Source organism: Procambarus clarkii, chromosome 25 (genome assembly GCF_040958095.1).
Source record: "Procambarus clarkii isolate CNS0578487 chromosome 25, FALCON_Pclarkii_2.0, whole genome shotgun sequence".
NCBI classification, from domain to species: Eukaryota; Metazoa; Arthropoda; class Malacostraca; order Decapoda; family Cambaridae; genus Procambarus; species Procambarus clarkii.
In genome coordinates, this window is record NC_091174.1 from 12,768,438 (window position 1) to 12,784,566 (window position 16,129).

Sequence of the window (16,129 nt, forward strand, 5' to 3'; positions counted from 1 at the left end):
TGTGTTATGTAACACTAATTCCAGCAAATTTGAACTGTATTCCAAAAAGCTTTGTAGATTAGCATACACTTGGTTGCATCATTCATATTGAACAAACTATTATTTTAAGTTGGCTGCATTGAGAGATGTCACATTTAGTCATTTGAATAACAGAGAGGGAATTGAGCTTAGTGTTCAACTTCTTGTTGCAGATGATTTTAGTTTAAGTGGGCATCAGTTCCAAATATGCCAAAAATATACAATAAATGAAAACTAGTTCGATTTCAATCAAACTTTTTTGACGAGTTATATATGAAAAGGGTTTCATCTGGTCCAAGTCTCAGCATCGTAGCATAAATAGGAAGGGAGAAAAAAAATATTGAATTGTGTCAAAATTTTTCCAAAATGCTCAAAAATTAACATCAAACATAAGTGTCAACTGAAATCATGTCTATGACTCATAGCTATCACAATAGCAAATAATACAAATATTTAATAATTAGTTTTATCCAAAAATAATTTAGTTAAAAAAATATTAAATTTTTTTTCTCATTTGTTTATTGGAGGATTTGCATGAAACTTATACACCTGAATGCATGTAAGCCTATCTGTAAGGGTGCCAATTTTGGAGGAAATTGGTTGATGTCAACCTCAGCCACAGATGGCAGAACCTTAGATTTTATTTATATACTTATTTATTTTCAAGTAACATAAACGTTCCTATAACTCTTTCATTTTTTATTCAGTTTACATGAAACTTACACCTTATATGTAGAGCTTGTTTCTACAAATCTGTTTCTACTTTTTTTTCCTGAATTCATTTACTGATTTTATAATTGTAATAAATCATGATATATTTGCATAATTTTTTTTATGAAACTTTGACTATTTTTATTAATAAAAGTAAACATATTTTGGAAAATCCGCTGAAACCGATCCTTTTATTATATGCTAATGTGATAGAAGTGTCACAGAAATGATTTAATTTGAAACTTGTGGTTGTAATTTCGATTTGAAAATGTGTAAAATTTGTTGAAAAAAAATCTCCCTTTCTATTTAGGCTGTAATACTGAAGCTTGGAACAATTGCAGCCCTTTTCATATACAACTAGTCAAAAAAGATTTGTTGACACTGAACAATTTTTAAAAAACTAACTGATGCCCCCCCCCCCCTAAAAAGATATGAAAGAAAAATGGGTTCAGCTCCTACCTTTACCAGATTCTACCAGTAAAATGTATTAAAATGTTTTTAATGTATTCTTTGCGGCTGCCAATTAACATGGCTTGAGATACAATCTGTGACACCAAAGTCATTGGTTGGTTAGAAGGAAACAATTCTGCCTAATATGACTTGCCACAAATTCCCAATAGATACATATGCTGTACAAAGTTGTTTAGTACTCTAAGGGGGGTAGCTCTTGTTTAGGACAGAGTAAATAAATTCTATAACAATAATGACTTTCAAACAGAGAAGCACTTCATAAATTCAGTGATTTTTTTTTATTGGTTTTGGTAGATTTAATGTTACTGGGAAATCTCGCATAAAACCTTGATAAAACTGTCATCCTGGGCTGCTGTTTTGGTAACACCATTAAGCTCTCTTACCTTACCTAACATATAAGAAAATGTGTACTTAAGGCTCATCAGAAATTTGATTGGTTAGTATGTATACAGATGGTTTGGTCTTTTTTTTTTTTTAAGACAGAATTGTTGTATATAATACTGAGTTCTGTTCTAAAGAGAAATCCCAACATGATTTGATTTTCCTTGTTTTAGTAGATGACTTAGCATCGTCTTTGTAGTGGTAATTTAGTATGTTTTCTTACAGAGGAATGTTATGAGCTAGTACCACTAAGCCTAAGAATTGTGCCAGGCTTCAGAGAAACATACTGAGCTACCAGAAACTAGGACCAGAATTTGGTTTTCTTTATGAGGTTCTCTTTTTGGGGAGTTTAGGAATTGGAGATATACCCAAAACAAGGAAAATGTCCAGAAAGCCAGATGATGCACAACAAACCACTTCTTGAAAGAAGGAAATTAGGAAGATGAAAAGAAGGCAGTTGATAATGGTGGCAAAATAGTGATCTGCCAATCTGGTCAGATTTCCTCAGTTTTGGGTCGATCTCTGATCCCCAAACCTTGTTCCATCTCACACTGTGAGCCACATTCTGATCCTGGGTCTCAGTAGATCACTGTGTGACTTAGAGGCCTGACATAATCTTCAGGCTTAACTATATCAATGCATAAGCACCAGGCTGCTATTGAGAGCCTACAGAAAAGGGCATTCCATTACGCTTTGCATTTGTTTCATGATAGTCTGGAGACCCAATGATTCAGTACAGATACAGATATACCTGTACAGTACAGTACTGGTACAGATATTAATAAAACACAGGTACTCTACTTTTAAAACTTCCTTCTCTTCTCAATACCATCAAAAGAAACTAGTATCACCACACACTAAAATCCAAAATTAAAATAAGTTTCTTAGTATATTGACATTATCACATTCTCTGCTGGTTTTATGATGTGTGGGCACTATCTAGTAAAGTGACATTATAGTCCCTTAGGTCATGCCCTTATTCCTCCTTTACTGTAGCATAGGTTTTTGCAACTTTGTTATTAAATATTTTTTAAAGTGATAATTATATTTCACTGTTTAAAAATATTTTTTTCATTATTTTTGGGGGATGTTATTATCACATTAAATTGTTCCTAACAGATGAACTTGGAGAAAAGTGCAATGAATGTGGAAAATCATTTGCCACACAACAAGCACTCTCTCGACATTTGTCCTCCCACTCCTCTGTACGTCAGTTTGTATGTCAGCTGTGCAAAAAAGCATTCAAACTTCTGAATCATGCAAGAAGTCATCTTCGGACACATACTACCACCAAGACTATACCATGCAGATACTGCAATAATTTATATAAGACTAAAGTAAGTATTGCTAATGGAACTTCATACTGTACTGTATTAATTTAAGAGATACTGCACTGTACAGTGGATTTCTAATTATTATTTTGGAATAGAACTCCCATCCATTATTCTCTTGAAATCAAACTTTTCTGTGTTTACACCTCTGTAGCATGCCTCAACCTGTATCACTAGATTATGTAGGACACTGGCCACACCAGGCTGCCAGTGACAATGGGGGCCTTCTTTTGATAATTACTTCCTTGGTGGTGACAATCTCAGCACACCAAATACAAACACCATCTTCACTTGCTTTTTCATTACAGTAGGGAAGCCCATTGAAATCATCCTGTTACCAAAGTGAATTACCCAAGCAAAAATAAACCTCAAGAACTTAATCCTTTTATGAATATTGTTTGGAAACTAAATATTGTGAAATGACTTACCATCCTAATCCAAGTATGCTAATTGCAACCATGTGGTGTGGCCTAAGTTACCCTTAAGTCAGGGTGAGAAAACACCCTTTACATTCATCTTGTGTTGAGTTGTGCCAGTGTACTTCCAGCCTAATACCAACTGACCTTCTTAATTATAGACCTGTATCATTGACAAGTGAGGTAGTCAAACTATTGGAAAAAAAATCATTAAAACCAAGTGGATAGAACACCAGGAGAAAAATGATATAATAACATACAGTATGGTTTTTGATCTGGACGATCCTATGTAACAAATTTACTTAATTTCTTTGAGACAGCCAGAGAGATTTTACAGGAAAGAAATCTTTGAGTTAACTGCATTTATCTGGACCTAAAGAAAGCTATCGACTGAGTCCTACATGAGATGTTGTTCTGGAAACTAGAACATGCTGAAGGAGTGGTAGGGAGGCTTTTAACATGGATGAAAAAATTTCTGGCAGAAAGTGACGCCAGTATTCAGAGGCAATGGATTGGACTGGAGAAATGTCATGAGTGGAGTACTGTACCACAGGTTCAGTTCTTGTGCCAGTACTGTTCATCATCTACTTAAATGATCTTCCAGAAATAATACAAAATTATATGAATATGGTTTGCTGATGATGCTAAACTTCTAGGGAAGATAGTAAATCTAGATGATTATTATGCCCTTCAAATGAAGCTAGATGAAGTAAGTGCTTGAAGCATCATATGGCAAATGGAATTCAATGTGAATAAATGCCATGTTATGGAATGTGGAGTAGGTGAAAATAGACCACACACAACCTACAAATTATGTGGAAAGGACTTAACCCTTAAACTGTGCAAAACATCACATGACGTGTGACATTGAAGAGGAGGTATAATTCAAAAAATATTTGAATTATGTAAAAATTACTTAAAAATGTTAAACAAATCTGCAATTTATTGGCTTCAGCTTCATGAAACTTTCATCAAAATATTTTCAGAAATTGATTTTAGACAAATATTTAAAAGAAAAAGAACATTTTGTTGTTAAAGAGAACAGCTCCTATTAACTGGAACTGATGGATAATGCAATAATAAAGAGATACAAGCACCTGTCCCACGCACAAAGAAGAAGAATAGAAGTAAGAAGTGTCCACAAATTTGATATACAGCTGGTACCTTTATAGCATTAGTGAGTAATACATAATAACAAATAATAATGAGTAATTATGTTATTATGCTCTATTTTGTCTTATATCATATAAATACATTGCCCAATGTTATTATTAGTTACTTTCAACAATCTCCAAAAAATATTTTTTAGGGGATTTTTTTTTTTTCCTCCGTTTATTATTTGAATTTGTTTTAACCTTTACATCCTGGAGAATGCATACTCATCACTAACTATGTGAAGCCACAATTAAATTGGTCAACAAATAAATCAGTTACAACTCTCTGAACTTGGGACTTGGAATTTGTTTTGGCTGATTTTTTCACAGATTTCAAACTCTATTTTCCTTGTTTCTTTAGGTTGTTTTGATGATTAGGGACCAGATTAGGGCTTTGAGGGGGGTATTTTTTCTTTACTTCATTTCTGCACACGTTGACCTACAACTTTCACATACGTGAGTACGAATGCCAAACAATGTTTATTATAACATACAATTAAATTCATGAGTTAAAACTGCCTTATTCATTGTCGATAAATTCAACTCCAATTATATCTATAACTAGAATTTCAACTTTCTTCAGTATCCAAAAATATAGTTTCTGACCAATTCTCACCATTTTTACATAGTGTGTGCACAGCTGTCTGTTTTACAATCCCTATAGAATTCATTTTTCATAAACTCTAAACGTTTGAAGTTACAAATTTTTGTTGTCTAAATTTGCGCATATTTCAAATGCCATATTGACGTTTTTTTTTTTTTTTCTACAGTAAACTACACTGAAAACCTATATTCTAAATACAGTATATGAAAATGAAGATCATATGCTATTCTGAGAGCATAATAACACCAAATGAACAGTTGGTGATATTTTTATATTTTTGCAGCTGATTTCAAAATATGAAGTTTTCAATATTCAATTTTATAATTATTTTTTAGTTTCTTGTTTTTCAAGATACACTGGTATCATTTAGACAAAGTTGGAGCATTTGCCTAGTAGATTATGCACAAAACATTTGAAAGCGTTTCAGAAAATTTTCAAAACCGAGTTCAATTTCACACATCATTTGACATTTTGCGCAGTTTAAGGGTTAACCCTTAAGCTGCTAAGGGGTCCTGAGGAGATTAATACCCCTGTGCGCAAGAAAAAAAATATTATAAAAAATATTTTTGTCTTCTAAAAATTATAATTTGTGTTCCCTGAGCACAGGAAAAAAAAATCGTGGGTGACAAATTTTGGGCGCAATAGGCCGAGGAAGTCTGGTAAAATGTGGGCGTTGACAGAGCAGTTGTCAGAGGCAGTCATCGTTACCCGAGCTGTCAGGTGGGAGTTGCCACAAAGATGATATTACCTAATTATTTCAATGTGTCTGATTGATTTTTTCTTAGTTTTTGCAGTAATATTATTCAATAGTGTGTAGTGTGATAGATTTATATAATAAAATGTGTGAATCATCACTTTACTCAAAAGTATGGTGTTCATATTAGTGATTTAATTATTACGTTCATAAAACAATAAACAAATAGTTTTGCTGTTATTACACTATATACACGCATTATATATGGGTATTTACTTTGTGTTCACCATAGAGAACCACTGAGCTGGTATGGTGAATACAGACAATAAGAGGTGGCCACACAGTCAGTAAACGACACTATCTCCCTCCCTCCCTCCCTCAGCATTACTCCTCCCACATAGCGCTAATTATCACAATAATTATGCTATTACAATCCTGGTCATTTTTATCACAGTCAGGGGTCATCTGTAATACTGTCATCGCTTAATTATAGCAGTTATATATTTATTTTTACATTTTTAGGCGATGCTGTGGTCACAAGCTTAACAGCAATGCTGTTAGCTAAGGCTGCGTGTGCCAGCCTTGGTTGCTCCCACAGTACTGTGGCTATCACACTGGAGAATATTGCCCACGATTTTTGTAAACATAGCATCTATTTACAAGAGCCCTGAAGAAGCTGGTGTGAACCCACATAGCTGCTGGCCATTTGAATCGTGTCTGGCACCCTATGGCGTATATATACGTCATGCGCACGGTGGGACATGTTACTCATGGCGTATATATACAGTATATGCCATGCGCAGTTTAAGGGTTAAAGAACTCTAACAAAGAGATACAGAGGTGGTTCTGGATAGTAGATTGTCACCGGAGGAACACACAAAGTACATTGTGCGAGGAGCATATGCTGCACTTTCCAACTTCAGAATCGCTTTTAATTACCTTATTTGCTGGTGTATAAGATTCCCTTTTTTATTTTTTAATGTATAAAAAAATTGTCCTGCGTCTAATGTGGCCATATTACGGATGAGAGACCAAGAGCCGAACAAGCATACTGGGTAAGTTCACTAGGTACAAAAATCGTTGCTAATAATAAAATATTGAAAATGAGCCAAATTATTTCAGTAAATTGTGTTACTAATAATAAAATATTGAAAACAAGCCGAGTTACCACAGTCTGTTATCTCAAAATTACGAAAAATAGCTTACAATACGTCAGCAGTTATGAGGGAAGCTCACATCTCATCTCCATACATAACCCATGCCTGATATATGTCATGCATTATTTAACGACTGTGTTACCTATAAGAACCATTTATTCATTATCTAAATGAAAAATGCTCCTTGAAATTTGAAAGGAAAGTTAAAATTTCATCCACCTATCAGTCATTTGCAATGAGTGAATCACAACAAACCCAGGGTGCTGTGATGGTGCTCCACCACCGGTTGCACCACCCTGGTGGCCTGGTACGACAACAAAACATCACATCCAGAAATGTGATGTTTTGTTTCACATCCTGTATAGCAATTCCCTTGCCTAGAATATAAACAACTATCCAGCTGATCTTAGAGGAGGTAAGAGTTGGCATACAATAACCACTTTAAAATATCTTTCAATAAATGTATGATGAAACATATTAAAATAATAGAGCCACAGAGATTTTACATTAAAGAGATGGTTGGGTTGACTGCATCTATCTGGACCCAAAAAAACGGCTTTCGACAGAGTTTCACATAAGAGGTTGTTCTGGAAACTGGAAAGTATTGGAGGAGTGACAAGTAAGCTTCTAACATGAATGAAAAATTGTCTGACTAATAGAAAAATGAGGGCAGTAATCAGAGGCATTGTATCGGACTGGAGAAATGTCATAAGTGGAGTACCACAGGGTTCAGTTCTTGCACCGGTGATGTTCATTGTCTACATAAATGATCTACCAGTTGGAATACAGAATTATATGAACATGTTTGCTGATGATGCTAAGATAATAGGAAAGATAAGAAACTTAGATGATTGTCTTGCCCTTCAAGAAGACCTGGACAAAATAAGTATATGGAGCACCACTTGGCAAATGGAATTTAATGTGAATAAATGCCATGTTATGGAATATGGAATAGGTGAACATAGACCCCACACAACCTATAGATTATGTGAGAAATCCTTAAAGAATTCTGATAAAGAAAGAGATCTGGGGGTGGTTCTAGATAGAAAACTATCTCCTGAGGACCACATAAAGAACGTTGTGCGAGGAGCCTATGCTATGCTTTCTAACTTCAGAATTGCTTTTAAATATATGGATGGTGAAATACTAAAGAAATTATTCATGACTTTTGTTAGGCCAAAGCTAGAATATGCAGCAGTTGTGTAGTGCCCATATCTTAAGAAGCACATCAACAAACTGGAAAAGGTGCAAAGACATGCTAATAAGTGGCTCCCAGAACCGAAAGGCAAGAGCTACGAGGAGAGGATAGAGGTATTAAATATGTCAAAACTAGAAGACAGAAGAAAAAGAGGTGATATGATCACTATGTACAAAATAGTAACTGGAATTGATAAAATCAACAGGGAAGATTTCCTGAGACCTGGAACTTCAAGAACAAGAGGTCATAGATTTAAACTAATTAAACACAGATGCCGAAGAAATATAAGAAAATTCACTTTTACAAACAGAGTGGTAGACGGTTGGAACAAGTTAAGTGTGGTGGTGGTGGAGGCCAAAACCGTCAATAGTTTCAAAGCGTTATATAACAAAGAGTGCTGGGAAGACGGGACACCACGAGCATAGCTCTCATCCTGTAACTACATTTAGGTAATTACACTAGGGTGCCTGGTGGCTGAGTGGACAGCACTCAGGACTCATAAACCTGGGGACCTGGGTTCGACTCCCAGTGATGGCGGTAAACAAATGGGCAGAGATTCTTTCACCCTAATGCTCCCTGTTACATAGCAGTAAATAGGTACCTGGGAGTTAGACAACTGTTACGTGCTGCTTCCTGGGTGTGTGTGTTTGTGTGTGTATGAAAAAGAAGTGTTGATTGACAGTTGAGAGGCTGGCTGAAAGAGCAGAGCTCAACTCCCACAAGCACTACTAGGCAACTAGGTAAAGACATGTGCCTCCCACAGACGTGTCCATTCCACACTCTCATACTTGTCCTTTTCACAGCCACTTGAGACATATCCACTTCACGAAAACATTGTGGAAAGCATTGGCCTAGTTAGGACAAAGTTGTATCACAACAGATGCAATGATGACCTCCAGTTTAATGAGTGCCTAGCTCAGCAAACTCAATAGCGTATTCCAGCTATTAAATCAGTGACTCATTTCCAGGTCAATGACTTGGTAAATAATGCTACAATGATCTCAAATTCGGTTGTTAAAACCAGTGGAACGGTAAATTAGAGGTCCTTAAATTGAGTGAAAAAAAGTTTAAAATCTGGAAAACTGGGACCAGGTAATGGGGGCTCCACTGTACTGTACATACTTTATATTAAAGCTTCAAGAGATTTCTTACAATAATCCTGATACCTTTCATTTCAGAGTGCTAGAAATATGCATGAAAGAACTCATAATGGTGTTAAAACTTTCATATGCATAGAATGTCGGAAAGCATTTGTAACTAAAGCTTCTCTGATACGTCACTTAAGAATTCACACTGGCGAAGCTCCTTTCCATTGCCAGTATTGTGGTCGTTGCTTCAAAGAACATGGCACTCTAAGCAGACATTTGAAACACAAAAGTAAGTTTATATAATTCTTTGTAAGCATTTGTAACAAATTTCTCACTTGTATGCACACAGACCAAAGAGTCAAAGCTCAACCTCCGCAAGCACAACTAGGTGAGTATAGAATTTGATGTAATTGTGCTGCACTTATTATTGAATGTGAAAACACTAAATAATGCAAACAAATATTTAACTCGGGTATTACTGTTGCAGCATCATGATACAGATACAAGTACATAATGTTATCATGTTCTTAATGGGTTATAAAAATTTGGCTTGTTAGACAACTCTGGCTATTAGGTACAGTATACTATATATATTCATATGTCGTATGAACTGTGTATGAATTAGGATTGAATCCTAATTCATATATCCTTATTAGGAACTGACGAGTGGAAGTGTGTGTGGATCAACAGATCCCATCCCCCATTTTCCTTTCTATCTCTCACTGTTTCTTTTATTTTTATTTCCCATTCTCCTCCCTTCAATCTCAGCTCCCTTCCTATGTTCTTATTAGGAATGGACAAGTGGTAGTGTGTCTGAGGATCAACATACAGTATCAGTGTTCAGTGTAGCAATTACTGAAATGGATGTCTGTTGAAACTAATGTTTAGGTCATGTCTGCTAGATATTTAATATTTTTTCTTATTTACATGTTAGTCACATTTCTCCATTTGTGCAATTGTTATATATTTAAAGTTATTTTTTTCTTGCAGTGCCATGTGCCCAACAAGCCTCTATGGAAGCAAAAACTGGTGATGTCGGGATTCGTCTTGTTAAAGAGACAAAGAATCAGAAAATAGCCGAAATTGAAATTAATGATAAGCATCCAAAATGTAATCAAGAAATTAGTCGTGATCAGAAGAATAATAAGGTGATTTGTTACTGTGAACTAATCTTCATACATAATTTTATATTTCAAATACCCGTATATAGTTTCAGACATTGCAAGTTAGTTTATAATCTATTTCTAGGGGGAGCCCCTGCGGCTCCCTGGAGCTATTCATGGCTGATATGAATACCCTAACTATTTTGCATCAGTCGATGTGGGTGGAGTTCTAGGCCTACTGGGAACCACGAGCCAGAACCTGGCCCCACTCACAGAGGCACGAGGAGCAATGGCCCATAGAAATGCACATGTGATTTGGAGCATCCTATATCTGCCATCGACCGGGACAGGCACCCAGAAAGGTCAGCGCCACAAAACAAACCGTTGTTCTGGTTAACAACGAAAATCATCAGACAAGTGGACAGAACTCCCTAAAGGAAAAACGAGCAAACAAGCATGACGTCACACGAGCCGTGCTGCATGTTTGCGCAGCTCCCCCACTCCCTGCGAGGGGGGAAGGGGGAGCGCCAGACCCCCGCGCCGGTGATCCTCACCCCAGTTCCTCGGCTGATGGGATTGTGCACCGTCGTGTGGCTCCAGCTCCAGTCTTCTCTCAGTGCTGTTACTTGTTTTCAGTGCTGCTCTTACGGCGGTCGTGTGAGCTGGGAGTAATATTCTCAGGTACTCGGGCTGCATGTGCTTAGGGTCACCTTCCCTGAGTGCCCTGTAAGTACCGCCCTTGGGGCTTGGGGGTTCCCTTCCACAAGAAACCTTGGGTCTACCTCTTTTGGCCTTTCGCTTCTTGGCGTTTGGCCGCCCTGAGTGTGTGGGGTGGGTTTCCATCTTTGTTGCCTTGGGGTAAGTGGTAGTTATTGCACTGCTGGGGCGCGGGGTACCGTGTAGCTAGTTTCCCCCTTTAACAGCGGCTGGCTCTGTTCTCTTCGGGTACATTGTCCTCTTGCGAGGTTTTTCTTTTCTTTTTTGTTTTTGCCTGGTGGGGGGAGTCTGCCTTGTGCTCTCTCTTCCCCTTATATTAGGGTCGTTGTGTTGTGGAACCATCTACTTCGCCCTCGTGAGTGGACACGTCCCATGAGTTCAGCTTTGAGCAGTTTGCTTGGTAGTTTGGGGCGCTGATTAGCAGTACCCTGCCTGGGATAACCCTTAGCAGACCTAGTCTAGGGGCCCTGGGAAACCCCCACGGGGGCACTCAGGTCCACTGGGTGTGACCCCTGCGTCCCCTCTCACATTCTGCGAGTTTGAGGGTTGCTCTGTCCCCTTGTCTCAGGGTGATGCTCATTGTTTTTTCCTCCGTCATGCTGCCTGTTGGGTCAGTGACGCATTCGACCCCGAGTCCTGTGAACTGTGTTTGCTTGTTTGTGGCTCCGATCACCCAATTTGTTGATGACATTCTTCGGGTGTGGGCAGCTCGCATGTTGCCGGATAGACATGCGCAGACATGCGGCGTGGCTTGTGTGACGTCATGCTTGTTTGCTCGTTTTTCCTTTGGGGAGTTCTGTCCACTCGTTTGATAATTTTCGTTGTTAACTAGAATAGGGGTTTGTTTTGTAGCGCTTATCTTTCTGGGTGCCTGTCCCAGTCGATGGCAGATATATAATGCTCCAAATCACATGTGCATTTCTATGGGCCATTGCTCCTCGTGCCTCTGTGAGAGGGCCAGGTTCTGGCTCGTGATCCCCGGTAGGCCTAGAACTCCAACCACATCGACTGTTGCAAAATAGTTAGGGTGTCCATATCAGCCATGGATAGCTCCAGGAAGCCTCCGGGACTCACCCAGAAAATGGCGTTTCATTACATTCAACGCTGGTTTTTTATGCCATATCCTTTATCAATATCATGTTTGAGTTGTCTTGGATATATTATTACATGTAGTTATATGGGCTAAAACTTTGCCATAATCCTTATTTACAGAGCTCTGCACAGAACTTACATATTCTCACAAAGTGTTTTTGTTGATAATAGTTACTTTTAGTTCTTATTGGTTTCTAAGCTACAGTTCCTCAATATCTTCCTTGAGCCTGCGGGTTTAAGAGACATTACCTGATTTTAAGAGACCTGATTTTAATGACATGTTGAACCACCATGACCAGTAAAATTCCAAAGAAGGATGGAAGGGAACTGTCAGGGAAAAGTGCTAATCCATTATGACTATACAGTATAGCACTGGGAAGGGGTCAGGATAAGGATTTGGGATGCAACGGGGGGAGGAAATGGTGCCCAACCACTTGAACGGTTGTAGATTGAACACCGACCTGCATGAAACCAGACTGTTGCTCTACCGTTCAGATAATTCCAAAGAGCCTGATGCCATAATTGGGGGAAAGGAAGGTAGTGGCAAACCTAACTCAAGCCACTACTGAAAGACCAACTCACTGTCATGCAAAAGAACAAACATCAAATGGATTGCTCTCCTTAGCACCCATTCTTGGTGGTTGGGCATAGCTTCACATTCTTCCAGGCCTGACACCACTACAGTTTTCCAGAGTAGGAATTGGTGACCTCGGCCAACAACAGTCACTCTTGCCTTCCCATTATTCCACCTGTTGAGTAGAGGAATCTTTTCACCTTGCAGTTGGCGGCATACCAGCCAGCTGCTGCATTAAGAGATTGGGCCTTCCAATTTAGTCTTGCTTACTCAAGCTGTAGGGCAATTGAACTCCAACTGTTTTATTAGGACTTGTTTGGCATCTGTTCCCAGTTCCTAAGCAAGAAACTGTGTGTCAAATACTCACTTTATTCTTGTCTTTTCAGATCTCAACAGGTTGCACAGCATTCTGGCTGTCTATTGTGTCCCATGTTTACCAGGTAGTTCTGAGCAGTTTGTGGCTCATTTCCCCTGGATCTTCACAGTGCCTATTGGCATGTTCCCATCCACCTTGGATTCTGGAATTGGCTGGAGTTAAGTGTCTCTCTTTTATCGCCGTCAGTCCCTGGCAATCATCCCTTTGCTGCTTGTGAAGGGGGCCCAGATTCTGGTCCTGATTTCCAGTAGGCATTTGTGGGTCCCTAGAGGTCTAGTGCATTCCCCCAAGGTTTTCATACTTCAAGATTATTGATTTGTTGAGCTGAGAGGCATTTTATAACATTTAACACTGGATTTTTCTCAATTTGGGATTCCCACGTTCCCCTAACTTTGTTGAGAGAATAGATTTTGATCCTGGCTGCCAGTAGGCTCAATTGAGTATCATAGGCATCTTAATTCATTTGCTTTAGGGAGTTACTGAGTGGTTGCAATAGGAAAGGGAAACTTATTACATTCAACACTTGATTTTTGCAAACAATGGGAAATGGATTGAATAATTTAAATGAGAGGTCAATACAGTACAGTATGTGCCAAATTAATTGGAAACTGTAATAGATTTTAGTAAAGACAGGACACCACTTGGTAATACACTTGGTTAAATGAGAGGTTAGTACAGTACAGTATATGTCAAATTAATTGGAAACTGTAATAGTATTATGTAATAGATTTTAGTAAAGACAGGACACCACTAAGCCGGTCGGCCAAGCGGACAGCACGCTGGACTTGTGATGCTGTGGTCCCGGGTTCGATCCCGGGCGCCGGCGAGAAACAATGGGCAGAGTTTCTTTCACCCTATGCCCCTGTTACCTAGCAGTAAAATAGGTACCTGGGTGTTAGTCAGCTGTCATGGGTTGCTTCCTGGGGGTGGAGGCCTGGTCGAGGACCGCGCCGCTGGGACACTAAAGCCCCGAAATCATCTCAAGATAACCTCAAGATATTAAGTACTAATTATCCAGGATGTGTGAGAATCAGAAGGAAATTCACCCATGTCCAATAGTAATGCCTAACTTCTGATATAAAGCACCTAGAAATTGCAAGTGTAGTGAGAAAACTCTTAGGAGAACCCTACTGCTGAGCGGCATGAATCAACCAGGTACAGGAGATAACGCTGGTCACCAGTTGGTGATAGGGAACAGACACACATCACAAAACGTGATTTCCAATATAAGTTTAAGCCCACTTCATAAATAAAACAGTTTTTTAGTAATAAAATGAATAACTGAAAGTATTGCTCTCTGCTAGTCAACAACCTATGGCTGAGGTAAGTCTGGATGGAATGTGAAAAGGTTGGGCTTTGGGGGGTTTTGTTAAGGTGGTGGTCTGTATTAGTTACCAAGTGGAAAGTTAGATGATTAACTAGGAGACAGCATGATGATCCCTATGTCACCAAGTTGTTCCTAGGAATATTTTTAGGTTCCCTACATTTTAGGCTGGATTGAGTTTTTCCCAGTGAGTCTGTGTGCTAATGGTATGGTATGTCAACCTGCTTTCACTGCGACAGATTCCAACAAGATGAGTAGTATCTTCCTGTAGAGTTGCTGAAAGGGACAGCTCAGATATATTATTTTAGTTAATATTCTCAATTGACTTTGTTAAGCACTTGAATTCTACAATGTTTTCCTATTGTGCATCATTTCTCAGTTCACCACTTGTATTATTCTGAAACGTAACACAGTTTACATATTATATAATAGTGATACAACCACTGAATCCAAACCATTCTTTTACCTATTGTGGTCACTACTCACTTCTCAGTCAACTAATAAAACTATAACATTAGATTTGATTCCAGCAGATTGTACAGAGACTATCCCCTGAGCCATCTGCAAGTGATTTTTCCAGACATCATAACATGCAGACTGCAGTCTCATTTAGCTCATCTTTACTTGAGAAAGAGACAGGTTTCTTGGTACTTGGCAACCACACACCCAGCAGTCATGAACTCAATACAGATGAATATAGTAAGTGTTAACTAATATTAATCTTATTTATATTGAACATAAGAATGATGTAAACTGCAGAAGGCCTATTGGCCCATGTGAGGGAGCTCCTATCTATATCCACCCAATCTCACCCATATATATATATACTGTGTGTCTAACCTACGCTTGACATAATCAAGGGATCCAACTTTATTAGGATCTTTACTAAAGAGGAACTTAACAGTATGACTTCAGCCAAACAAGTCTATGTTGATAGAGAAGAGGATAAGTTGACTAATATATACCAGGGAGGATGTTATTAAACAAATAGTGTCGCTGTCTACCATATTTAATAAATCAGTAGAGTCAGGCAGAGTGCCAGTCATGGAAGGTTGCTAATGTGATACCAATTTTCAAGAAAGATGGATCACCTGCATCAAATTATCGGCCAATTAGCTTAACGTCTATTGTGGGAAAGTTACTTGAATCTATAATTGAAAATACCATTCGTCTTCATCTTGAAAACATAGATTAATAAATGTTCAACATGGTTTTACTAATGGGTATTCATGTTTATCTAGTTTGCTATCATTTTGTTCCAGCATGGTTGAGGCAGTTGATGGTGGTAAGGTTTGTGATGTATGCCTTGACTTTGGCAAGGCTTTTGATGCAGTGCCACATGAGGGATTGCTTGGAAAGATGAAGGCTCATGGTATTGGGGGTGCTATATTGGGTTGGATATGGGGCATGGCTATACCAAAGGAAACAAAGAGTTAGTATAAATGGGGTTGAGTCAGAGTGGGAGGGTGTTGTGGGTGGAATGCCTCAGGGCTCTATTCTGGGACCTCTGTTGTTTATGATATGTATAAATGATTTTAATTCGGGTTTGAGCAGAAATATTTGCAAATTTGCCGATATGAAAATCGGGAGGGAGATAAACATGGAAAAAGATTCGCTATCACTTCAAGACAATCTAAATAAGGTTTTAAAATGGCCAAAAAATTGGCAGATGCAGTTTACTGCTAACAAATGTAAGGTTTTGAGGCAGCTCTTATTTATA

At 38.3% G+C, this 16,129-nt stretch overlaps 1 protein-coding gene across 8 annotated transcripts in view; it reads left to right on the top strand.

Moving 5' to 3' along the window:
* Positions 1-16,129, top strand: part of LOC123756486 (transcription factor E4F1) — a 42,339-nt gene that overhangs the window by 21,783 nt on the left and 4,427 nt on the right. For 4 of the 8 annotated variants that reach the window (XM_069331326.1, XM_069331325.1, XM_069331324.1 and 1 more), the window contains exons 12-16: positions 2,701-2,918; positions 9,314-9,512; positions 10,214-10,371; positions 13,096-13,242; positions 14,943-15,108. In XM_069331326.1, the coding sequence (XP_069187427.1) occupies positions 2,701-2,918; positions 9,314-9,512; positions 10,214-10,371; positions 13,096-13,242; positions 14,943-15,108 (888 nt within the window). Of the gene's footprint in view, positions 1-2,700; positions 2,919-9,313; positions 9,513-10,213; positions 10,372-13,095; positions 13,243-14,927; positions 15,109-16,129 lie in introns of those variants that run through there. The other 4 variants (XM_069331327.1, XM_045739683.2, XM_045739679.2 and 1 more) reach the window with 3 other exon arrangements.